General features: G+C 41.9%; 1 protein-coding gene across 1 annotated transcript in view; it reads right to left on the bottom strand.

Moving 5' to 3' along the window:
• The window catches only part of LOC126088855 (delta-1-pyrroline-5-carboxylate synthase), a 221391-nt gene extending 199606 nt beyond the window's left edge, over window positions 1-21785 (bottom strand). Inside the window, exon 1 of the mRNA XM_049906867.1 lies at window positions 21598-21785. Coding sequence (XP_049762824.1) covers window positions 21598-21744 — 147 coding nt within the window. The 5' untranslated portion in view covers window positions 21745-21785. The remainder of the gene's footprint in view (window positions 1-21597) is intronic.
• Window positions 21786-25664: the final 3879 nt, after the last annotated feature.

The following is a 25664-nucleotide window of genomic DNA, read 5'->3' as shown; positions in this document are numbered from 1 at the left end:
GAAAGTTCTGTCGCAACATGCAGAAAGGCATCCGCCATATGCTATGGAGTAAATTTCTACAGGATATGAAACATAAATTTGTGCAATGAGTCGCTCTGCCGAACTTCTACTATAGTGATGTAATCCATCATAGCACGACTATAGGATCTCCAGACAGAATGGCTGTGTGTAATACACGTCTGTTTGACCATGTCATTCGCTTGCATCACCCAGTTAGTGCTTGCACGCCGGACAAGTTACGTCACTACGATATGTAATTATGTTTACTATTGTGTTGGCAGAAGAGCCAACACCGTGTTACGTATGGAGGCCGAAATGCACGCGTTTTAGCTCACGCAGGCTGGAGTGAGAAGGGAAGAACTATGCTGACGTGAGGTCTGGAACATGACAAGGAATTAGAATGCAGAAAGCGGACGTAATTAGTTTGATACTTAACTTTAAGCCATTAATGATGAACGTCGCTCTTGACGGTGCATGAGTCACAATATTATCTGTTCAGGTTATAGTAACTGAATATGGCGCCTTGCTAGGTCGTCGCAAATGACGTAGCTGAAGGCTAAGCTAAACTGTCGTCTATGCAAATGAGAACGTATGTAGACAGTGAACCATCGCTAGCAAAGTCGGCTGTACAACTGGGGCGAGTGCTAGGGAGTCTCTGTAGACTAGACCTGCCGTGTGGCGGCGCTCGGTCTGCAATCACTGATAGTGGCGACACGTGGGTCCGACGTATACTAACGGACCGCGACCGATTTAAAGGCTACCACCTAGCAAGTGTGGTGTCTGGCGGTGACACCACATTTACTTTCTCGAGTTGTCAATGCGTAGAAACTCCAGTACTTCGCAACAGAGATTAAGCACCTGTTATCTCACCATAATCGTAACAACATGTCTCACATATCTAGTTCTCTAACTGTGCCAGTCCACAAAATAAAAACAACTGTTAACTCTGTTAAAATTATTCACCTATGGAACAAGCAACCTGCGCTTTGTGCACAATTTAGTGAAGTGTTGAGTTTAAGTAAAAGCTGGGGTTTTTCTTCTGTCATCTCATAATTTCCTTTAAAAAAATTACGCATGATCAGTATCAAACAGTAAAGCAAGTTCTCCCATCGTCTCCCAGTCACCCTTCTGTCCCTTTTCATTTCTCAGTTAGTCACGCCACTTTCTCATACTGTCTTACTTACTTTGGTTTCCGTCACGTTCATGTTTTACCACCTCGCTCGCCCTTCTCTCGTAATTTAAAACTATCTGCATGTACTAGTTATATTTCTTCGTTGCTCTACTTTTCAGGAGCGAATATTAACCACGGCTTTTTCTGCTACTGCTAACACTGATTTCAAAAATGGTTCAAATGGCTCTGAGCACTATGGGACTCAACTGCTGTGGTCATAAGTCCCCTAGAACTTAGAACTACTTAAACCTAACTAACCTAAGGACATCACACACATCCATGCCCGAGGAAGGATTCGAACCTGCGACCGTAGCGGTCGTGCGGTTCCAGACTGTAGCGCCTTTAACCGCTCGGCCACACTGATTTCTCTTTTTACATAATAGTTATTTCTAAATTAGATACAAGATCTCTTCTAACAAGCTGGTCGTAACAGGTGTAATGCAAATAATGCAGAATGCCTTTGTTAGATTTAAGTGTGGGCCTCATGGACCTGACTTTGTCAAGATAAGTAACTAAAGAAATGAAAATTTCCATAAGTGCTCCCTTTCGAAATGGGGAATTTTCTGATGACATTCAACTACCTTACCAAAAGACAGGTGGGTGCATTACATCATCCTTATCGAAGGTACATGTAGTGAAGAAATTGTGTCCGAATACGGGTCTTATGAAGCGACTGAATGCTTTAGCTGATACGTGTATGGGTGGGACTGTTTATGGCGCACAAATAAGACAATGGAAACGTTTTTGTGCGTTTTAACATCGTAGTTGCAAGTACGTTAGTTATAAAGAGAGCAGGAGATGTGTTATGATGATGCGTTTTTAATCTCCTGAGTATAAACCAGCGAATAAAGGAAACAGTTGTTTTAAACCAACCTTTTACCTTCCTTTTTTTAGTGTACCTCTGACTCCCCGTATAGGAGCAACGTGCCATACTACCTAAATGTTATGGAAATGATTCTGTAAAAGAATGGGTGGAAATTCCACACTCCTTTTTGAACCTCATGCATATTTTTCGATAATACTATTGAGGACAATGACTGGAAACAGGAACAACATACCTTGGCGAAATCTTCCCGGGCGATCCAGAGTGGATTGACCACATTAAACAAACTATAGTAAAGTAATTGGTATATCAGTAATACCTTCCACCACGCACCGTATGGTTCCTTGTAAAGATTGGAAGTATATGTATTCTTAAAGGAGGAATTACGGCTAAAGAGCTCAACAGAGTCATTAATAAGACACGTATCTGAGAAAGACGGCCCGCATCTCGTGGTCGTGCGGTAGCGTTCTCGCTTCCCACGCTCGGGTTCCCGGGTTCGATTCCCGGCGGGGTCAGGGATTTTCTCTGCCTCGTGATGGCTGGGTGTTGTGTGCTGTCCTTAGGTTAGTTAGGTTTAAGTAGTTCTAAGTTCTAGGGGACTGATGACCATGGATGTTAAGTCCCATAGTGCTCAGAGCCATTTGAGAAAGACGCACCTATAGTCACATTCATTAACACGAAATAGAAAAGATAAATCTTTTCTTAATGATGTGGTATTATGACGTCATTTATTTCTGGTTAGTCGCAGCTGTGTCTACTATGCCATTATCAAGCTCATAAGCTATCTGTAACAAAGCTTTGTGAAAATTACACCGAGTCCAATGCAGAGGTCATTTGACGACATGACTAGTAATCAATGGTACATCCAACATATATAAATACAACATACAGCCGTCAACACATTGAAACTAAATAGCACTGACCGATACATTTCAAAAGACATTAACAGTCTCTTTTTCTATTGTAAACTCTAATTGCCATTTGTTGGGAGCTGAATTCTGTAAAACACATAACATGTGTTGCTGTATAAGAACGAATGCTAGAAATACACAGGGAATGTATTTTCGGTATTTGCCTTTGGCGCTAACAACTGAGAGAAAGATTGAAAGCTTATCGACGTCTTCTTTCAACTGCTCAGATGCGTCTGCGTGATTTAGCAGAGTCTTCCTGCAGTGCATATGCTCTCCAATGGACCATTTATGGTCCTTTGTCATAATAAAAGGGATTTTCTTATCTCAGAAAAAGATTCTCCTGATCCTCTGTAATGGTGTGGGCGATTGACGACGGCCCTTTAACGCGACTCTTTATTGTGGGTAATGTAGCGTAGCTCAATAGATCACATTATGAGAACCTCTGGGAGCGCGATTCGCACGATTTCAGCGCCCGGAAAGTACATTCGGTAACGACAGCAGAAAATGGAGAATGATTTACGCGTCGTGAAAGACAGGCTTCTGAATGTTGGATTTCACATACCTGTGGATGCCTTAAGAACGAATACGATAAGACAAAAAAATTGTTTTATGGAAAAATATACTTTTTTTAGTCTGTGGTTTCTGTTATATATAATCTCGTCTGAACATTATACGGTGACAAATAACAAATTCTTTTACGCGTTTCGGTAAGATTAATAGATGTTTTTTGCGAACGGCCGGCCGAAGCGGCCGTGCGGTTGTAGGCGCTGCAGTCTGGAACCGCGAGACCGCTCCGGTCGCAGTTTCGAATCCTGCCTCGGGGATGGATGTGTGTGATGTCCTTAGCTTAGTTAGGTTTAACTAGTTCTAAGTTCTAGGGGACTAATGACCTCAGAAGTTGAGTCCCACAGTGCTCAGAGCCATTTTTTATTGCGAACGCTTGATGAGAAGATAATATACTGCTCCGCCATTCTACTTCAGCTGAATAGCAGAGAAAACTTTTTGTTTCGAAAACATTAGTTCTCTAGCTTACTTTTCATCTTCATTCATCTAATAAAGTCGATCAGCGAAGGTTTCCTTAATAGCCTCAGTCTCTTTTGTTCTAAATATCACTTAAAATTTACACAGAAAAGTGAGTGACATCTCCCCCCCCCCCCTCCCCACCCCACCACCAACATACATAGCAACACGCTTTCAGAACATCACGTGATTGTTCCTTGACATATTTAACATCATTTTCACTTGCGCATGGGAGACCATATTCATAGTACATGCCGTAACTTAAACTGCTTTCTATGCACCGCCGTCCAGTTATTTACTTTAAAACTTCATATTAGGCATAGCCGCTTAATCATAAGTAGCAATTTATGCTTAAACATAAGCAGCTATTCTATCATTACGTTGTGCAATATTGACAATGTGTATTTGTGGGCAATAAATAGAATGCGTTTAAGTATTATGATAGACATGTTGAGAGAGCACCAAGGTAGGAGAAACGTCTTACTTTATATGTAACGGAAAAAAGGATCTACCCTTCATACAAGCATCAAGACGTGCATCGGTGACGACCTTTCTTCAATTACAATACTACCAAAGGGTTATAAAGCCTATGTTCAGCTATGTAAACTATTAAGAAGTGATTCATAAATAGTATTCTTTAAATGAGTAACGCAGGAATGCTTGCGAAAATTGTATGATCAGGGAAGATGATCCAAATAAATCCACGCTAAAATGTTATGTAGAACCCTGTACCAGGAATATGTAACAGATACTGAATGCAGATAGCGTACATGACTGTAGAGCCCTTTGCAGGTGACTGCAAAGGATGTAGCCAAGCTCAGTATATGAAGTGTCACAAAACCCAGGGGAAACTTGAAAGTAATAAATATGCCTCGTTATCAAAAATCTCAGTACCACGATGTGAGTTTCAATGGTACAAACTGATTTTCCACAGGGAAAATGGATTGTCACAGAGAGTCGTTTCGGCTACACAACATCATGCTATTACGTGTAATAAACCTGTATCCTCCGTCGTTGATAAATCTCTTATCTACATCTAAGTACATACTCCGCAAGCCACCGTACGGTGCATGGTGGAGGGTACACTGTACCATTACTAGTCATTTCATTTCCTGTTCCACTTGCAAATAGAGGGATTGAAAAATGACTGTCTATATGCCTCCGTATCAACCCTAATTTCTCGTATTTTATCTTAGTGCTGCCTACGCGCAACGCATGTTGGCGGCAGTAGAATCGTTCGGCTTCAAATGCCGGTCGCTAAATTTTCTCAGTAGTGTTTATTATGTGATAAAAAGTATCGCCGCGCGAGATTAGCCGAGCGGTCTAAGGCGCTGCAGTCATGGACTGTGCGGCTGATCCCGGCGGAGGTTCGAGTCCTCCCTCGGGCATGGATGTGTGGGTGTTTGTCCTTGGGATAATTTAGGTTAAGAAGTGTGTAAGCTTAGAGACATGACCTTACCAGTTAAGTCCCGTAAGATTTCACACACATTTTTTTAAACGTATCCGGACACCCCCAAAGCATACGTTTTTTATATTAGGTGCATTGTGCTGCCACCTACTGCCAGGTACTCCATATCAGCGACCTCAGTAATCATTAGACATCGTTCGAGCGCAGAATGGGGCGCTCCACAGAACTCACGGACTTAGAACGTGGTCAGGTGATTGGGTGTCACTTGTGTCATGCGTCTGTACGCGAGACTTCCACACTCCTAAACGTTCCTAGGTCCACTGTTTCCGATGTGATAGTGAAGTGGAAACATGAAGGGGCACATACGGCACAAAAGCGTACAGACCGACCTCGTCTGTTGAGTGACATAGACCGCCGGCAGTTGAAGAGGGTCGTAAAGTGTAATAAGCAGACATCTATCCAGACCATCACACAGGAATTCAAAACAACATCAGCATCCATTGCAAGTACTACGACAGTTAGGCGGGAGGTGAGAAAACTTGGATTTAATGGTCGAGCGGCTGCTCATAAGTCACATATCAAGCCGGTAAATGCCAAACGAAGCCTCTCTTGGTGTAAAGGGCGTAAATATTGGACGATTGAATAGTGGAGAAACGTTGTGTAGAGTGACGAATCATGGTACACAATGTGGCGATCCGATGACAGTGTGTGGGCATGGCAAATGCCCAGTGAACGTCATCGGCCAGCGTATGTAGCGCCAACAGTAAAATTCGGAGGCGGTGTTGTTATTGTGTGGTCGTGTTTTCATGAAGGGGGCTTGCACTCCTTGTTGCTTTGCGTGACACTATCACAGCACAGGCCTACATTGATGTTTTAAGCACCTTCTTGCTTCCCAGTGTTGAAGAGAATTCTGGGATTGGCGACTGCATCTTTCAACACGATCGAGCACCTGTTCATAATTTACGTTCTGTGGCGGATTGATCACGCGACAATAACTTCCCTATAACGGACTGACCTCCACAGAGTCCTGATTTGAATCCTATAGAACGCCTTTGGGATGTTTTGGAATGCCGACTACGTTCCAGGCTTCACTAACTGACATCGATACCTCTCCTCATTGCAGCACTCCTTGAAGAATGGGCTCTCAGTCCCCAAGAATCCTTCCAGCACCTGACTGAACGTATGCCTGCGAGAGTGGATGCTGTCATCAAGGCTAAGGGTGGGCCAACGCCATATTGAATTTCAGCATTACCTATAGAGGGCGCCACGAACTTGTAAATCTCATTTTCAGCCAGGTGTCCGGATACTTTTGATCACATAGTGTATCTCGGTACTGGTTTCCCTCCAGGGTTTCCCATTTGAGTTCCCGAAGCATCTCGGCAACACTTACGTGTTGTTCGAACCTGCCGGTAACAAATCTAGCAACACGCCTACGCGTTTCTTTGATGTCTTCCTTCAGACCGACCTGGTTTTGATCCCAAACACTCGAGCCGTTCTCAAGAATACGTCGCACCTACGTCCTGTATGTTGTCTCCTTTGTTGGTGAACCACTCCTTCCTAAAATTCTCTCAATGAACGGATGTCGAACATTCGCCTTCCCTGTCACAGTTCTCATATGCTCGTTCCATGTCATGTTGCTTTGCAACGTTACGGCCAGGTATATAAACAACTTGATTGTGCCAAGCAGGACAATAGCATTACTGTATCCGAATATTACAGGTTTGATCTTCCTACTCATCCGCATTAACTTACACTTTTTCACGTTCAAGGCTAGCTGCCTTTCATTACACCAATCGGAAATTTTCTCTGTCTTGTGTGTTCCTACAGTCACTCAGCTTTGACACATTACTGTACACCATTGCATCATCAGCAAACAATCGCAGACTGCTGCCCTACCTCTCCGCCAAATGCCGGCCGCTGTGACCGAGCGGTTCTAGGCCCTTCAGTCCAGAAACGCGCTGCTGCTACTGTCGCCGGTTCGAATCCTGCCTCGGGTATGGATGTGTGTGATATCCTTAGGTTAGTTAGGTTTAAGAAGTTCTAAGTCTAGGGGACTGAAGACCTCAGATGTTAAGTCCCATAATGCTTAGATATTTGAACCATTTTTTTCTCCGCCAAGTCGTTTATGAATATAGAGAACAACAGCGGTCCTATCACATTACCTGGGGCACTCCTGACGATACTGTTGTCTCTGATGAACACTCGCCGTCGAGGCCAACGTAATGAATTCTATTATTCAAGATGTCTTCGAGTCACTCACATATTTATGAACTTATTCCATACGCTCGTACCTTCGTTAACAGCCTGCAATGGGGCACCGTGTCAAATGCTTTCCGGAAATCTAGAAATATGGAATCTGCCTGTTGACCTTCATCCATAGTTCGCAGTATGTAATGTGAGGGATGGGCAAGCTAAGTTTCACATGAGCGATTTTTCTTTGTGACATGTGTCATAAGTTTACATTTTAGCTAAATCGCAGATTATGTATTCTGTTACTGCAGCTACCGCTAGTGTAACCGAGTCCAGGATTTTCCCACTGACATTGCGTTGTTATACAGTGGCAGTTGTTGCTTTGCGCGTGCACTTAGTGTGGCAACACAGTAAAGGGTGGACAGTTGCGGTACTGAGTCGGCACTGGGCCATCGCGCTCGCTCATATGTTGTCGGGCTAGTTACCCGTGCCGTGTTCTGTTGGTCTTAAGGCTTCAGTGTGATGTGATGAATGCCGTATTATGACATGTGGAACTTCGCTAAAATTGACTGTGTTTAAATTGGTTCTGAAATGAGTTATCGCTTTCACAAATCCAACCGTGTGTGATCTATCTTAACAGTCAGAAAGAGAGCCTTTCATTTGCTACTTCCTAAAAGCTGCCAGCAAAAGAAAATGTGTCATTAAATTATCGAGGTAAAGAGGAAGGAAGCACCATCGTTTAATATAGGGCACCAGCTAGTCGTGTTATACACGGACACCTGCGTTAATTTTCGGATCCAGAGTCCGATAGCCAGCGTCAGCGTATGGTGAGTGAATTTTGAATTTTCCGTGGCGCCTCGGTGTTTCAAGCAACGTTGGACAGGGAAAAAGATATAGACAGTGAACTGTTACTTTGATTAGAAATTACGTGTGCGATGTACATATCTGAATAACAGTGATTAGTCATAGAGAAGATCGTAACGTAATCAATGGCGAGGATAGTCTTAATCAGGGCAGTGATTATATGGATTTCATTAATGAATCAGAATTAATTAACAGAATTCAGATTGTAAAGGCTGTTGGAAATGATAGTTCAAAGGAAACCTTGAACTGCGAGAGGCAGCGATAGACAACAATCGCCTTGGTAATACAGGAAGAGAGTATGTATTAATGCAATTTTTGCAAACATTAGATAAAAAAACAAGATGAGAATGATAAAAAGTTAAGAGATTTGAAAGCAGATGATCAAAATTTGTACTAGATAGTACTAAGCAAGAACTGTACTCCAATATGGGAAAAATACTCAATGAGCTTAGTCAAAAATTGAAAAGAGATTTGAACAAAGTTTTGGATCAAAATGTAGTGTATGTTCCTAATAAGACACAATTTCAGTTCAATAAATTTACGGTAGCCTGTAGCACCCGATGTGCTTAATTTATGCATGAGGTCAAGTCACAATGTAAGAAGATAGAAGCAGAAGCCCAAGTAAATTTACAATAGGAAACTGTGAAACAACTTCTACTGGACAGTGCAGTAAAAATAATGAGGTAGTTTGTGCTAAAGAAGCGTGCGAACAAAATTAAAAAAACGGTTATTAAAATAGAATCAGGCGTGCAACAGCAATATTCCGATTTAGAATCAAAGATACAGGAATTGGAAGAACCAATGGATGATGTAAAAATTCGCAACACAAAGGTCACTACAAACAAGAAGTAGAAACGCTCATGCATGACAATCGTGGGGAGAGCTGCTTCACGAATTTTATTGTTGATAATGAGCTCAATCAGTGACAGTTTAAAGACTTAGGCCAGCACATAAAATTACACCTAGTTATTTTCGTAAAACAATTTAGAACTTCTTTCAGACAAATTCAGAATGAGTCAGGAAAAATTGATATTTATACACGGCACATGGGCACAGGTGCTCGAACATGGGAAACTATGTATCTGACCAATATACTACATCTGCAGACTTCGAGAACGCATTTGTTCAAAAGTATTGGTCGCGAGAGAAACAACGATGCATCAAAGAGAAGTTATTTTTTTTGCGTAATTGCGATCGCAACGATGGGTCGGTGTGAAACTTCCTGGAAAATATTGGAAACTGAATAGTTATCTGGACGGTCCCATGATCTACGATTATATAATTATAATTTTAATAAAAAGTTTGTCATAGAAAGTAAGAAAACATTTAGCTTCGTGACAATCGATGATTTTGACGAGCTTTTAGAGCTGTTGACGGTTTAGAAGAGCTCTACAATGAAGCAGCACCAGGTGAATCGAACGAAGTGCAGCACGTCGCAATCAACATATTCAGCGATGCAAAGCACGGCATCAAGGTAATTTTGGGCGCCAGCTGTGGAGTCAACACAACGATAATCTGTGATAACGAGATACAATGATGCGTGAAGACATGACCAATCGCAGATTTACGCGCGCGGAGTGATTGATGTAGAAATGACGAGAAGATGGAACCAGCAGATCGTAGAAAACGAAGATTTCGAGATCGTTCGTCTGTCTCTCCACGATTCGGCTGACAGACAGCGAGAAAAGAAGCGGACGCCGGAAAATTAAAAGTAATTAAACGTTAAAACAGAATTATGATGGAAAGAGGTACAAATGTTAATGACGCTTTATTTCCAGTGTTTTATCTTTGGTAAATGGTCATACAATTGCTGCATTTCAAGATTCATCAAGTAACGCTACTGAAATGTCCCAGAATTTATACAAACGGCTTCGTGAAACAGAAGAAATACCTGTATTTCGGTAAATAGTATGTACCTATAATTCTAGCAGGTGGTCATAAAAGTCGTGCTGTTACTAGACACGCGCTCTTTAAGTACTGTACATTAAAAAGGTACTTAGATGTGACTGCAGTGATCATTGACTCTTTAACTGTGGATTGGATTTTTCATTAATGACTGGTTGACTGAAAGATGATGTAGAATTGATTTTGGGGAGCAGTGTTTAAGTACTTATTATAGTTATGGAGACCTGGAAGTTAATTTTGTTGGCTTTTTGGAGTTGGGAGTATTACGAAGAACATAAATAATGGGATCGGAGTATCATGTGTCCACAGTATGAGAAGCAGACGTTCGACAAGTCATGTAAAAATTTAGGAAAGGATCGATGAACTGAATAATTTCCTGACATCCTTTATAGAAGAATTGAGAAAAGTTTTTTGTACGGACATGGAGATATTTTCAAGTAAATCTGGACCGATGAAAGAACATCAATGTCACATTAAGATGCAACTCCACGAATTGTTGTCAATGAAATCATATCGTGTACTGCTAGCTAGAAGAGAACCCGTAGAAAAGTCTACAGCAGAACAGACTAGAATCATCTAGACCTTGCATACCAAAACACAATAATGAATATCTGATTAAATGTATTCATACCATTTTCACATATTTTGGTCCCAAGAAGTGCTTACAAGAGGTAATCTTAGATCACATTTCTCAGTAACTATGGAGAATTGTAAAAGAATGTGACTTTTGTCAACGTGCAAAAAGTGCACCATAAAGGATTAAGGCACAATATTCTCCCACAAACAGTCAGCAAAAACCTCACTTTGGACCTCTACAGGAAAAATCTCAAATATCTTAGTAGTGTTTGTTGGATTTATTTTCAAAATTTGTTCACTGCTTTCTGCTGAGACAAGCTAACAGCAAAATCAAAGATGAAAAATTAAAGGAAGGTATCTTTCTGAATATAATTTGCCCATACTGTATCCCTTCGGAATGAACCACAATTTGTTTCCGAAGTGTGGAACTCATTCGTTGAAGGGGAGGAGATATGTCAAATTACTATGTATGTGTCATCCAACATCTAATCCAGCTATGTGCGTATTGCGGGAGCTTGACAGACTGTTTCAAGCATACAGCAAATGAAATGTATGGTCTGGATTAATAACCTGTGCGGTTTTGAAGATGTGATGAACATTTTAGCTCATGATAGTAGTATTCTGCCACCTTGTAAAGTTTTACGACGAAAAAGCTGGACAACATTTTCGCCGAGATTATTTATTTTCTATCATGAATTGTGCTGACAGCCAAAAAGAGATAATGAGTGGCGTTACAGTAGATGTATAAGCTGCCACTGGCTAGAAAATTGAAACACGACCAATCAGTGAAACACATTGTGTATAAATCTCATAAAATCACTTTTGAAGTCTTGGAGAGCAAAGGACGAAATCAAGAAATTTACAATTCAAACGATAGTATATCCAAATTCCTTTTTGATAGAAAGACATAATGGCCCATAATATTTTGAATTTTGTCGTATGGCGACCATTAAGGTGTACCATTAGTGCACAGAAAAGACTGAAAATGAATATTGCTATAGGAATGAAATTTTCATGTTGTGCTTTTGCTAGGTTGTGATTGTCTAGTTGAGTATTCTTTCCCGTAACGTACCACAACGAACTGATTAACCATGCTCCCTGTGATGAGTGAACTACGGTGTAAATATGTTCTGTGTTCAGAGAAATTATTTTACGGAAGAGAGTTTGTAGTAAACTGAGTGATGTATATAAAATTAGATCTTTTTACTAATTTACATGCGACTATTATTCATATCTTTTATGATGTGACGGAACTAGTTTTGTCTTGGGAGTGATTCTGTTCTTTGTAATTCACGACAGAAACAGATCATTACCATGCCACGGCAACATGATCAATTGCAGACAGCCGATTCATGGGAGTAGCCCTACGTGCTTTCACGCAATCTCAGCGATTGACATACCTTCTGCCAAGGGGCGATGCCGTTCTAAGTTGTGAGGACCATGCAGTGTAATTGTCGGCCTACTGATAAGTCGTGTGGAATTGATATATATGTCAACAAAGCCTCACAGAGTAGAGCGACAGATCTTCAGTTGCTGATTTGGTTCTTTATAAATCAGAGTATCCCCTAGTGCAGTGATTGATAAAGATGACATAGCGCAACTCCAGGTGTGTTTACATCTGGATATTTCGCATTCTGAGGTAACCAAGTCAACTGTGGGTCAAAGATCTAGCTCTGCACCCTTCTATTGTCCTCCATCGTTTCCAAATCTTATAGCTGTTACGATTTCTGTATGTCACTTGGAAATATTACGTATCTTGTGTACACAGTTCAATAATGACTTGGTTATCTTGGTTACTTGATTTTGTAAGAAGTTGCTGTTTGTCTTTCACAACAACACAAATTAGAGGAGTTGTTCAATTCATTATACACTGTTTTGAACATAATGAAGCTTGTTTACAGACACACCAGCAAAATAGACTGGGGTGACTTGATTTAATTTCTTCTGTAAATGATATTAATTGCTATAAGTAAATACTTGATTAGTTGTTATACACATTTAACACATTTAATTATTTTGATAAAAGTCATTTCTTCAAAGTCACATCAAGGAGTTATTTTTATGAAGAAAGAGGGATTTTTCACTAAAATGTGCCCGTTAATTATCAGAGATATTTACGTTAGGTGATACAGTTCTAATATTGGACATATACTATAAGGAGTTGTATTTTTTTCACTCATATTTTTTTGTATACCTATGTTAGAGATTTTTCTTTGGTGTCATATGTACTTATTCTTTAAGTTCTGTTTACGTCTGGTGACTATTAAGCGCATATAATTCATGTGCCTGTTAAATTATCATTCTGTAGTATTTAATCATTGTTTCCTTTCAACCTGTTGGGGCCCTTCTTTTCTAGTTAATTTCACACTGGAACTTTATGTTGCCATAAATATCCAGACGAAATTTAGTTTTTTAGGTCCAGGATGTGTGAGGATCCTATATCCCCGCAAGGCGATACATTTATCCCTATATTCCTTGACAACTGTCGTTAAGTTTATGGTTTGGTTTCATCGTAGATTATGTATTCTTTTACTGCAGCTACCGTTGGTTTAGCCAAATTCAGCATTGGCTCGTTGACAATCCGTTTTTATGTAGTGACTGTTGTTGCTTTGTGCATGAACTTGGCGTGGCAACACAGCAGTTAGTGGACAATTGCGATATTGAGTCGGCATTTGGTAACTGAGCTCACTATCATGTTTTCGGGCTATTTATCCCTACCATGTGGGAACTGCCTAAAACCGAGTGTAGTGAAATTGGTTCTGAAATGAGCTAGCATTAACCCAGTCGAAACTTTCATTGTCTAGTTTCCAAAAGTTACTAGAAAAATGAAACATATAACCAAGTTACTGACGTAATTACGAGGGAATCAACGTCGTTTAATATAACACACCAACTGTTCGTTTCATATACGGTAGTGATTCATGCGTGGGGTCAGTGTACAGAAGAGTGTTATACATTGAGACGTACGTATACTGCAGTCAACAGAATGACTACAGAACAGATGAGGAGTGAATGGTCCTCATCTTGCACGTAGAGACTTAACAGAGCATATATTTTCATTCATAATGTCGTTTTGATACTGGAGCATTGTTATATATTCTGACCTGAGTGCAACGACTGTGTGGAGTGGACTGATGGAACTCATGCCACTGTGTCGACTTCGTTTACCCAGAAACCACAAGTACCTCAGGGAGTAATGACCATGTTAATACCGTGATGGCCGAACTGTCAGGCTGTACTGTTGAGTTGCATAGCAAACAAACACCAAACGTGGCGGTTTGGGGCGCTATTGAATTCAACTTGTGACACTGGATCCTGAATTTCTGTAGCCCTAAACATTTGTATATTTCCATGTATATTATCCCTTGTTAGTTGCTGGACAATGATGCAGTACCTCTAGCGTTCCTACACAGCATGAACATATTTTCAGTACCGTAGAAGGATATATGATTTCGATTCGTGTACGAAATTTTGCGTAACGTATTAATTACACAGCTCATTAACTGTACAGAGTGTCAACTAGGATTCGCCTCATTGCGCTCATGAGTACAGCGTACTACAGGTACATCATTGTCGTTTTCTTTTGGAAGGTACTACATTCGTAAAAAGTTGCTTTTAAAGTGTGGTGCAGCATTTGGTTTGTTAACGATGATTACGGACAGAAGTGAAAAATTTGTGCCAAAACAGAGCCAACTGTCGTTTAATGACGCCACAAAAGCCGCTACATTTTATGCGCCAGAAGGTCTAAATAGAGTGTTAAAAAATTCCAGGTTACAGACTTCTACGACTTGTAGAGGGGAGTGAGTAGATAATATATTGAATTGGAACCCTTGCCCGGAATCGTACCGTTTCCGTGCTACAACCATCTGTAAATATGTTGGTAACGTGGCCACTTTTACAAGTAACCGATTAGGTGTGACCCAGTACATTACATGTTTTAAAATTGCTCGTGTACTCGTTGGCAGCTTCTCTTCAACGTTATGCAGTACGGCCTCTTCCAGTTCGAGTTTGCAGCGTCTCCATGCAGCACCACAGTCAAGCCTGCTGGAGGTGAGGGAACTCCTTTGCGATGCAGCTGCGTAACTGTGGCAAAAATTATATGCGATGGAGTCGGACGTTGTGGAGAACGATATTGATAAAGGTGACGAGCAGCACTCCCATTACCGTGAGCTTGATCTCGTCATTCAGAACGATCATGTCAGTGTATTCTGAAAACGTGTACTCAACCATGTTGCTCTAACACTCACAGACACGCGTATGAGGCTCAAACCAGGTCAGAGAGGTAGGATAGACGTCAAACGACACCAGTCGAACCTCCGTAACCCCCCCCCCCCCCCCCCCGCACCTCAACCGTGACTACCCTGTTGCACACCAACATAGCAAACATGTTTTCAAACGGCTGCAGCACGGAAACGGTAAGTTTCAGGACATGGGTTCCTGTCCTAAATAGTACTTACTCAAACCCCTGTACAAGTTCTAGAAGCCTGTAACGGGAATTTCCGAACACAAGGTATTTAAAAACAATCTCAGATTTATTTTTCGTAATGCAGAGACATTTCTGTAGAGCCTGATTTCAGTGTCTGTACTCCACTTAACAATCGGATTCTTTTAGAGGAAGTTTCTTTCTCAGAATTCATAGTGTTTACCATTGAACTCGAGAATTACTGCTGTTTAACCATCTGTTTAGTTTCACAAAAACGACCACCATCTACGTAAGCTTCTTGAGCAGACAGGCAGATCTGTTTACGTAATGCTCTTGCATTTTTCTGCTAGTAGTGAAATTGATTTCAAAGCCACTGTGCTGAGAGCAGACAAGTGTGTATATGATCAATTTGTGATGGATTTCGCCGGCCGCGGTGGCCGAGCGGTTCTAAGCGCTTCAGTTCGGAACCGCGCGACTGCTACGGTCGCGGGTTCGAATCCTGCCTTGGGCATGGATGTGTGTGACATGGATGTGTGTGATGTCCTTAGGTTAGTTAGGTTCAAGTAGTTCTAAGTTCTAGGGGACTGATGACCTCAGATGTTAAGTCCCATAGTGCTCAGAGCCATTTGAACCATTTTTTGTGATTGATTTCGCTTCGCATTATTGTCGAAGGAGAACTTCCATTTCGTTAATATTTTTTGTTTGTCTGTATCATCAAATTATAAACCAAGCTGGTTCCCGTTTCCTTGATATGGGTGCTCAAACCAATTACACACATCAAAAAATGTTTTGCATCACCCGTTTACCAGAACTTCTGAACACAGACTCTGGATATTATATCACAGACACAGCCCCTTTGACTGTTCAGAGATGTCACTAAACCCGCCCAAAGATGTAAACATCCTTGCATGAGCAGCACCTATTAGACGGAGGGGGTCCGACAACCGATCAGTTCCAGTCATTCCACCAGGAAGGAGGCACACGGCTCGTGTTGTCTGTAGTTAAACCATGCCTAGACGGTCAATACCGCGGGTTGATGGCGTCCACATTCTTACTTTGCACCAGGACGGGCTCTTGACAAGCGAAGTGTCCAGGCGTCTCGGAGTGAACCAAAGCGATGTTGTTCGGACATGCAGAAGATACAGAGAGACAGAAACTGTCGATGACATGCCTCGCTCAGGTTGCCCAAAGGCTACTACTGCAGTGGGTGACTGCTACCTACGGATTATGGCTCGGAGGAAGTCTGACAGCAACGCCACCATATTGAATAACCCTTTTCGTGCAGCCACAGGACGTCATGTTACGACTGAAACTGTGCGCAATACTGCAAGATGCGCAACGTCACTCCCGACGTCCGTGTCGAGGTCCATCCTTGCAAACACGACGCCATTCAGCGTGGTACAGATGAGCTCAAGAACATACCGAATGGACCGCTCAGTGTCACATATGCTTTAAACCAGACAATCGTTGGAGACGTGTTTGGTGGCAAACCGGTCAGGCTGAACGCCTTAGACACACTGTACAGCGAGTGCAGAAAGGTGGAGGTTTCCTGCTGTTTTGGGGTGGCGTTATGTGGGGCCGACATACGCAGCTGGTGGTCATGGAAGGCGCCGTAACGGCTGTACGATACGCGAATGCCATCCTCCGACCGATAGTGCAACCATATCGGCAGCATATTGGCGAGGCATCCGACTTCATGGACGACAATTCGCGCTCCCATCGTGCACATCTTGTGAATGACTTACTTCAGGTAACGACATCGCTCGACAAGAGTGACCAGCATGTTCTCCACACATGAACTCTATCGAACATGCGTGGGATTGATTGAAAAGGGCTGTTTACCGACGACGTGACCCACCAATCATTCTGAGAGATCTACAACGAATCGCCATTGAGCAGTGAGACAATCTGGACCAAGAGTGCCTTGATGAACTACTGGATAGTGTGCCACTATGAATACTGGCACGCATCAATGCAAGAGGACGTGCTACTGGGTATTAGAGGTACTGACGTGTACAGCAATCTGGACCACCACCTCTGAAGGTCTCGCTGTATGGTGGTACAACATGCAATGTGTGGTTTTCAGCCGGCCATTGTGGCCGAGCGGTTCTAGGCGCTTCAGTCTGGAACCGCGCGACCGCTACGGTCGCAGGTTCGAATCCTGCCTCAGGCATGGATGTGTGTGATGTCCTTAGGTTAGTCAGGTTTGAGTAGTTCTAAGTTCTAATCGACTGATAACCTCAGATGTTAAGTCCCATAGTGCTCAGAGCCATTTGAACCATTTTGTCATTTTCATGAGCAATAAAAACGGCGGAAATTATATTTTACGTTGATCTCTATTCCATTTTTCTGTACAGGTTCCGGAACTCCCAGAATCGAGGTGATGCATATCTTTTTCTGATGTGTATAAAATTGGTGCTCGAAGATCTTTGTCCGAGACTGTGAAAAACTCTGTCTGATATATTCCAACACTTTCGGGAACTTATCGTACTACAGTACTACTAGTTTTTCTGTCTCTAGTAAGTATCTGTTGTACTCTATATAGTGACATTTACTTAAGTGCTTTATTTAAGGTTTTTTAAAATACAGATGTCACCTCTTTACCTAATCTCATTTGTACTGTTGTCAACCTAGTAATCATTATCAAGGACCACGCTTCTTCGTAGTTTCAGCTCTTATTAAATTCACTTGCATTTCAGCATGCGTTTCTCCATTGTTTTTGCATAATTTCTTCTCAACGTACTGATATAATTGCTCCTTACATAAGCGTCATAGATGTGACAGTTTTCAGTTGTGGTATGGGTCCTCTGTTTCTTCATATAACGGCATTAAGATACTAGGGAGAGTCATTTCAAATGGGCCCCTCTCATCCTTTATTTGTTGTATTCTAGCTAGTTAGATGTTGGTTACGTACTTAAATCGATAACTGACGTGTCGATGAGCATTCGAAAAAAATTTTATTTGTTGCCAAACTTTTAACTTGTTGGCTATCTGGTCAGGTTTACCGTCAATCAGTCAGAAGCCCTCTTACCGTTTTCAGGCATTTACCAGTGTTTAATCTGTTGACGACCGCTGATATTATATGTTTGCACAGAGATTACGGCTGACACGCTTTCGGCGACACTGAGCAATTAGACTGGAAAACGTGGCACTGATTGAAATGTCTCTAGATAGCTGCCACAGAAGTGTCCATAACATGAAATGGCACCTTGCACTTATAAGAAAAAAGATACGGTGGCATTGAAGTAACCTTTAACTTCGAGCCCAACTTCACTGGATAAACGTTCTGTGATCATGTCTTCGCTCTGAAACGATTCATACTACAAAAAGGATAATACTTATTTTACACGTAATGTACTGATATTATAACGTTAGCATCATTGAAGATACGGAAACCATATGTTTCTTTCCACGATCATATCCCATCCTCGAAAAACGCAACGACAAGCAGGCAGGACAAGTGTTTCGTAGTACTTTTGTTAACCCACTTTGGATGGTGTTGTACAGGTAGAACTCACGTTGATGTGAGTAAATGTATTATGTAGAGGACGTAATAAAAGTCCATTGCAGAGAAAACTTTCCTCTCGTATCATCCAGGGCACAACAGCGATCTGTGTATGTTGTGAGGCTAAGCTGTTTGTTTGCGGAAGATAAGAGCTGATTTTGCTCCTTCTGCGTCCCGAGGCAGCCAGAGGTCAGTGCTTGCCACGACGACAGCTGCTCACTTGTTTTATTCCAGAAGATCATATCTGCCTCCTGCAGTTTAAAAGCTGCTGAGAACACTGACCTTGGTGGCAGAGACTAATGAAGAAAGTGAAGTTGCCGATCGAAGAAACGCTGTTTAGCCGAAGGAAATGAAGAAGATAAACTGTCAGTACGTTAACTAGATGTCGAAACGATACAAGTATCCCCAGTTTTAAAAAAATTCCTAAGGGATTACATCAACTGAGATTCGATGCACTTGACGTCCTAATACCTAACAGAAATGTCAATGATGAGTGCTTTACAATACCGGGCTGCATTCAAAACATTGTGAAAGAAACTGCTGTCATCATAAATATCGGTTGTGCGTAGATGAAATGTGGTACGCCGTTCCATACATTAATTTCAAAATTCGTTTAAGAGCTTAAGTACATACTAGTGAAGTTTTTTTCAATCTTGTAGCATGGGCAAAAGATACGTATACGCCTAACACAGTGCCTAGTTCACGGGTATGGCGCTATATTCACTGTGTGGTTGTGGATAATGTATCACCATGAAGTCTGTCAGCTGGGGAGATTCTGTATACTCACGTGGGTGCTCTCCTCCTCCCTCCATCTTCCCTAGCCCTTCTCCTCAAATCTCCCCAGCGCTCCCCTCCCATAGCTTTCCATGATTCAGCAAAGGGTACAGTGACATACATATACATAAACATTAAATTTCCACCACATGACGGCTGAGCGTTGACGCATGCATTGGAAATAAACTGCTTTGTGTGTAATGAACAATATCTTGCATACGGTTTAAATAACACAGCCTTCTATGAAATACTAAATAGTTTTCATCCGGTTTTCGTCCAGCAGGTTTTCGTCCAGCAGACGGCAAAGGGATGTACATTTTGTAGTTGAAGAGTACGTCGTTTATGTTAGGATGTATTTGCTTTATTTGTGTTGTTTGATACAATCTTAGACAATGTTATCATTACACCTTTAACCTCTTTAGCAACAAGGAAAATATCGTAGAAGAAGAGTAGTTCCATGCACAAAAAGAAATTATTAACCTGAGGTGTTCCGTTCAAGATGAGAGCTTGATGCCTGAAATCTGCGAAAGAAAATCGAAATAATACCGGGAAGAAGAAATGTTGCGTAACTGATTTTCAACTACTTTTTTGCACCTGGTGCCTTCAAGGGATCCGGGTACATCATTGCTAATTGTCACTGGACTCAGTGACAAACGGACCACATATAATTACGTCTAGAGTAATTTAAGGTTCTATTTTATTGATTTATTTTTTAAGCCTGGCATTCGTGTGACTGGTTTGTTGCCACCCGCCACGAATTCCTCTCTTGTGTCAGTCTCTTCATCTCACAGTAGCTCTTTCACCCTACGTTCTCAGTTATTTGCTGGATGTATTACAATCTTTGCCTTCCCTTTTAGTTTTTACTCTCTATACCATGGAAGTTATTCCTTGATGTGTCAATACATTTGCTACTTCATTTTATCTCATCTTCCTGTCATTGTTTTCCATATGTTCCTTTCTTTGACAACCCTGCCGGGAACCTCTGATGAGTACAACTAATTTTCAGCATCGTTCCACAGTACCATATCTCAAATTCTTTGATTCTACTTATACTGTTTTCCCGCAGTTCATAATTCACGACCATGTAATGCTTGCTCCAAATCTAGATTCTCACAGATTCGTTGCTCAAATTTATACCCATTTTTGATAATTGTAGATTCCTTTAGCTATGAATGCCCTCTTTGCCTGTAGTTGTCTTATTTTTATATCCTCCTTGCTTCGTCCGTCATATGTTATTTGGTTTCCAAGGCAAGAGAATTTCTTATCTTCGTCTACTTAAGTTGGTAGAACTACACAATACAATTTTCTGGAAGGACAGATATGTTCGAACAGGTAACAAAATTTTTTCTTCAAATTGGGACCAGTTGGAATTAATGGAGGAGACAGAGGAGGTTCAGAGCCCGGGCCATAGCGTCGTAGAAAAGAGCAACAAACTGTATATGGAGATGCTATAGGATTTTCCTGCGTATGAAGGAGACACTTACTCTTAAAATTTTGATATAGTACGTTTCAAGATAAGAGATCAATTCTTTTCTTTCACTTATATTTTGAGTAAAGATCGAGATAGCAAAATTAGAGACTTTATCACTTGCACCACTACATATGTATAATGATTCTTTTAGTGCATCATTTTGTAAAGTATAAGGGGGAAGAAAACCATATTGATACACTACATAACATCCACACCAAACTATGGCCTTCTTTGTACAAGCGTAAGAGTAGATGTAGACTATTATGTAAACATCAAGGTTTGCACTCCGTTTAAAGTAGATTAGAGCTATGGCAATGCTACACGTATGTAAAAAAATGGCAAACTATCAGTGGATCCGATACCGCTGAACGACTCTATATGAGCAGGTAAGAAGACGACTAGGCTACATAGCTTCCAATGCCATCCGGCTTCTGTGTGCCACTGTGGTGTTCGTTCTAAAACGCTATTTGATGACTTATTTACTTGAAGTGTAATCTCTAGCACTATCTGACGACTTGTTTACTTGAAGTGTAATCCTGGCAGTGCGCGTTCGTACCTGCGGCAGGATGAGGCGGGGGGCGACGGTGCGGTGGCCCCTGCGCGCCGTGGCGTGGGTGGCTGCGGGGGCGGAGGTGGAGGCGTGGGTGGGGGCGGAGGCCCGCAGGCCGCCGCTGGCCGTGACCGCTCGCGCCGCTCTCCACATGGTGTCTGTCGCTGCTGTCTCCGGCTGACTACTGGCCGCTGGCTGACCCACTGCTGGACTCTGCGCCCCGGCGCCGCTTTTGTAGCGCGGACCCTTGAGCCGCGCTCGCTTATCAACGGCCGCACCGACCACTCACGGACGGACTCGGCCACTCTTCCTGCTTTAGAAAGATGACACCACGAATTCCGCCCACCGCCAGATGTGTATTCTTCATCCAGTACACTCTACAACGGTGATACGCATCCAAGGAAATCGAGACGTGTGGATTGAGTCCATATCTATCACGGGTGCGCCTTACATTCCAATAACAAATTTCAGAATGTCTCTCTCTCTCTCTCACCGGGATGAAAATCAGTCAGTATCGTCACGTGTCTACCGGCCATTTCCGAGAGTAGTCCACTTCTTGAGATTCTTGAAACATCTGAAAATTATTGTAGAAATCAATCAGTCTTTTTCCTTTATTATTTCTAGCACCGAACCTAAATTCTCTAAAACTCACATTCCTTCCTCTACTACAGTGTTCCAGTTCCCCTCACTATTAGACTCCAGTCTCCCTTTATATGCTCATCAGCCGTTTAATATCTTCATATACCTCCTCTGTCTCCTCATCTTCTACTAGCGGCGTTGGCATGTACACATCTACGTCTACATGTAAAATCTGCAAACCACTTTTAAGTGCATGGCAGAGGCTACGTCCCACTGTAACAGTTATTAGGGTTTTCTTCTGTTCCATTCACGAAAAGAACGCGCGAAGAATGATTGTTTAAATGCCTCGGTGTTTGTTGTAATTACTCTAATCTAGTCCTCAAGATCCCTGCGGGACCGATACGTAGGGGATTGTGGTATTCTCCTGGAATCATTATTTAAAGCTGCTTGTTGAAACTTAGTAAGTAGGCTTTCTCGATATGGGTTACCTCTATCTTCAACAGTCTGCTAGTTCAGTTTCTTGAGCATCTCTATGGCACCCTCCCATGGATAAAAAAGAAGTGACCATTCGTACTGCCCTTCTCTATACACATGCAATATATCTCGTTAGTTCTATTTAATAAGTGTCCTACACACTTGATAAAAATTCTAAACTGTTGTTGATAATGGTTTGCTGTCACTAAATTATTCACCGTAACTCTGCCCTACCACCCTCTTCACAACGAATGTTACTCAAGTTCTCCATTTTCAGGAGTAGGATTAGTTATGAGCAGGCAGGTAGGACAGAGAATAGTAAACAGTTCAGTGATAAGATTTCTCTCATCAAAATGGGCACCATACCAACAACAATAGCTCAGGTACAATATCTAATTGAAGTAAAAAAGATTCTAAATGTAATAAACTTATAGGCACAGAATGAGAACTAAAATTAGACCAAAGAAGCAAAAGTAACGAAAAGTAGGGGAAATGCGAATAACAATAAACTAAAAATGAAAATTGTGGACCTCGAAGTATACAGACTGAATGAAATCTGAAACTTCCTGGCAGATTAAAACTATGTGCCGGACCGAGAGCAGAGTGAAAATCTCATTCTGGAAACATCCCTCAGGCTATGGTTAAGCCATGTCTCCGCAATATCCTTTCTTTCAGGAGTGCTAGTTTTGCAAGGTTCGCAGGAGAGCTTCTGTAAAGTTTGGAAGGTAGGAGACGATGTACTGGAAGAAGTAAAGCTGTGAGGACGGGGCGTGAGTCGTGCTTGGGTAGCTCAGTTGGTAGAGCCCGCGAAAGGGAAAGTTCCCGATTTCGAGTCTTGGTCCGGCATACAGTTTTAGTCTGCCAGGAAGTTTCATATCAGCGCACACTCCGCTGCAGAGTGAAAATCTCATTCTGTGAACGAATTCTGCTATCTTGGAAGCAGCTTACGCATTCCTGGACCACGAAGTATACAGAATGAACGAATTCTGCTACCTTGGAAGCAGCTCGCGCATTCCTGGACAACAAAGTATACAGACTGAACGAATTCTGCTACCTTGGAAGCAGCTCACGCATTCCTGGACCACGAAGTATACGGACTGAACGAATTCTGCTACCTTGGAAGCAGCTCACGCATTCCTGGACCACGAAGTATACAGACTAAACGAATTCTGCTACCTTGCAAGCAGCTCACGCATTCCTGGACAACAAGGTATATCGACTGAACGAATTCTGCCACCTTGGAAGCAGCTCACGCATTCCTGGACAACGAAGTATACAAACTGAACGAATTCTTCTACGTCAGAAGTAGCTCATACATTCCTGGATCACAAAGTATACAGACTGAACGAATTCTGCTACCTTGGAAGCAGCTCACGCATACCTGGACAACGAAGTATACAGATTGAACGAATTCTGTTACCTTGGAAGCAGCTCACGCATTCCTGGACCACGAAGTATACATACTGAACGAATTGTGCTACCTTGGAAGCAGCTCACGTATTCCTGACCGAAAGAAGCGTACTAGTATGAAATATCGAGCTTAATCTGAAGGAGTAATTTCTGAGGCTAATTTTGCACCACCGCACTGTATGGAAGCGAACTGTGGACTGTGGGGTATACGGTAAAAAAGAGAATCGATGCCTTTGAAATGTGACACTGTTTAAGGATGTCGGAAGTTGGATTGACTGATAAGAAATGAAGAGGTCTCCGCAGAATCGGTGAAGATAGGAACATGTGGAGAACACTTCCAGGATACGAGAGTGATCCCCAATGGTAAAACTGAGCGAAAGACGCAGATTGTAATATGTCCAACAAATAATCGAGGACGTTTGGTGCAAATGATACTCTGAAATGAGGAGGCTGACCACAGGAGAAGAGGTTGTGGTGGCCCACGTTGAACCAGTTAGAAAGAAAAGGCTTCAGCTCCAGTATTCAAGTAAGCGTTAAGAGGGGCTGTAGGTAAATAACCATGCCGTCATGAACGCCGGAAGAGCTTAAGTACAGCATAGCTCTTAATGTATTTGTTATATAGAGAGCGATCAGAAAGTTTCCGTTCGAAGGCTGCACAGGCAAGAATCTGTTTGCCGATCAGACAATATCGCCTTGAGCACAGAGTCAATCATCCCAACGTCGCACCAGGTTGAAAATAGCCGTTTGGTGAAACACCGTGTCTTGTTGCGTGAAGAGGTCCATAACTGCCTGCTGCACATTGTAACATTATGTGATTGTCTTATCATTTTAAATCATTCACTAATCGAGCAGTCGCTCGGCAACAGCTACAGTTAGCAAATAATGTTGCGGGAATGTAAAAGGTGAACGACCTGTGACGTAACTTGTATATTGTCGAAGCGCCGTCAGAGATGCAGTGAGTTATTGACTTTGAAAACCGCGGCGCGAAAAACGGACAGAAGAAGAACACTTTTACACATTTTTTTTTTGGAGGTACGAGATATTCTCGATGAACAGTTACTCATTCTTCTCTTGTCTCCTGTAACTTGTGTCGGACGCGCATGTCTTGCCGCCGTATTATTATTGTTAAAATTAATATTGTTCTAGTGTAAAGTAAATGTGTAATAGTAAAAGTGCCTAGCAGTAGATTTATTGTGCGACGTGTATGTGAAAACGTCAGAGGAATTGTTTTCATTAAGAGAAGTGCCAGTCAAAACGGCATCCATGTTAAATCCGTCATTGCAGTGTAAGTTTGTCTATTACTTGCCATAAATTCAGAGTTAAATGGAACTGGTGTATGGACTATTCATTTACTATAGAATCTATGTCGCACTTCTTCATGAAATTATTTAATTTTCTATATGTTTCTGCCAAATAGAGAGTTCACAGTCACGAATTCTTTCGTCGAATTCGGACGGAAGTTGCATGCGGCGAAATATTTTCTCCGCGCCATATTCTATTGGTAAATGCATGATAAACTACGGTCCCTTAGGAAATTCATGTTGAGCTATCCAAAATAATTATATTTTGAATAGGCATTTACTCTCCTATGCAATGCAACTTCCGACTGA

This window comes from Schistocerca cancellata, chromosome 1, assembly GCF_023864275.1.
Source record: "Schistocerca cancellata isolate TAMUIC-IGC-003103 chromosome 1, iqSchCanc2.1, whole genome shotgun sequence".
NCBI classification, from domain to species: domain Eukaryota; kingdom Metazoa; phylum Arthropoda; class Insecta; order Orthoptera; family Acrididae; genus Schistocerca; species Schistocerca cancellata.
This window is presented reverse-complemented; position numbering and strand designations above follow the sequence as displayed.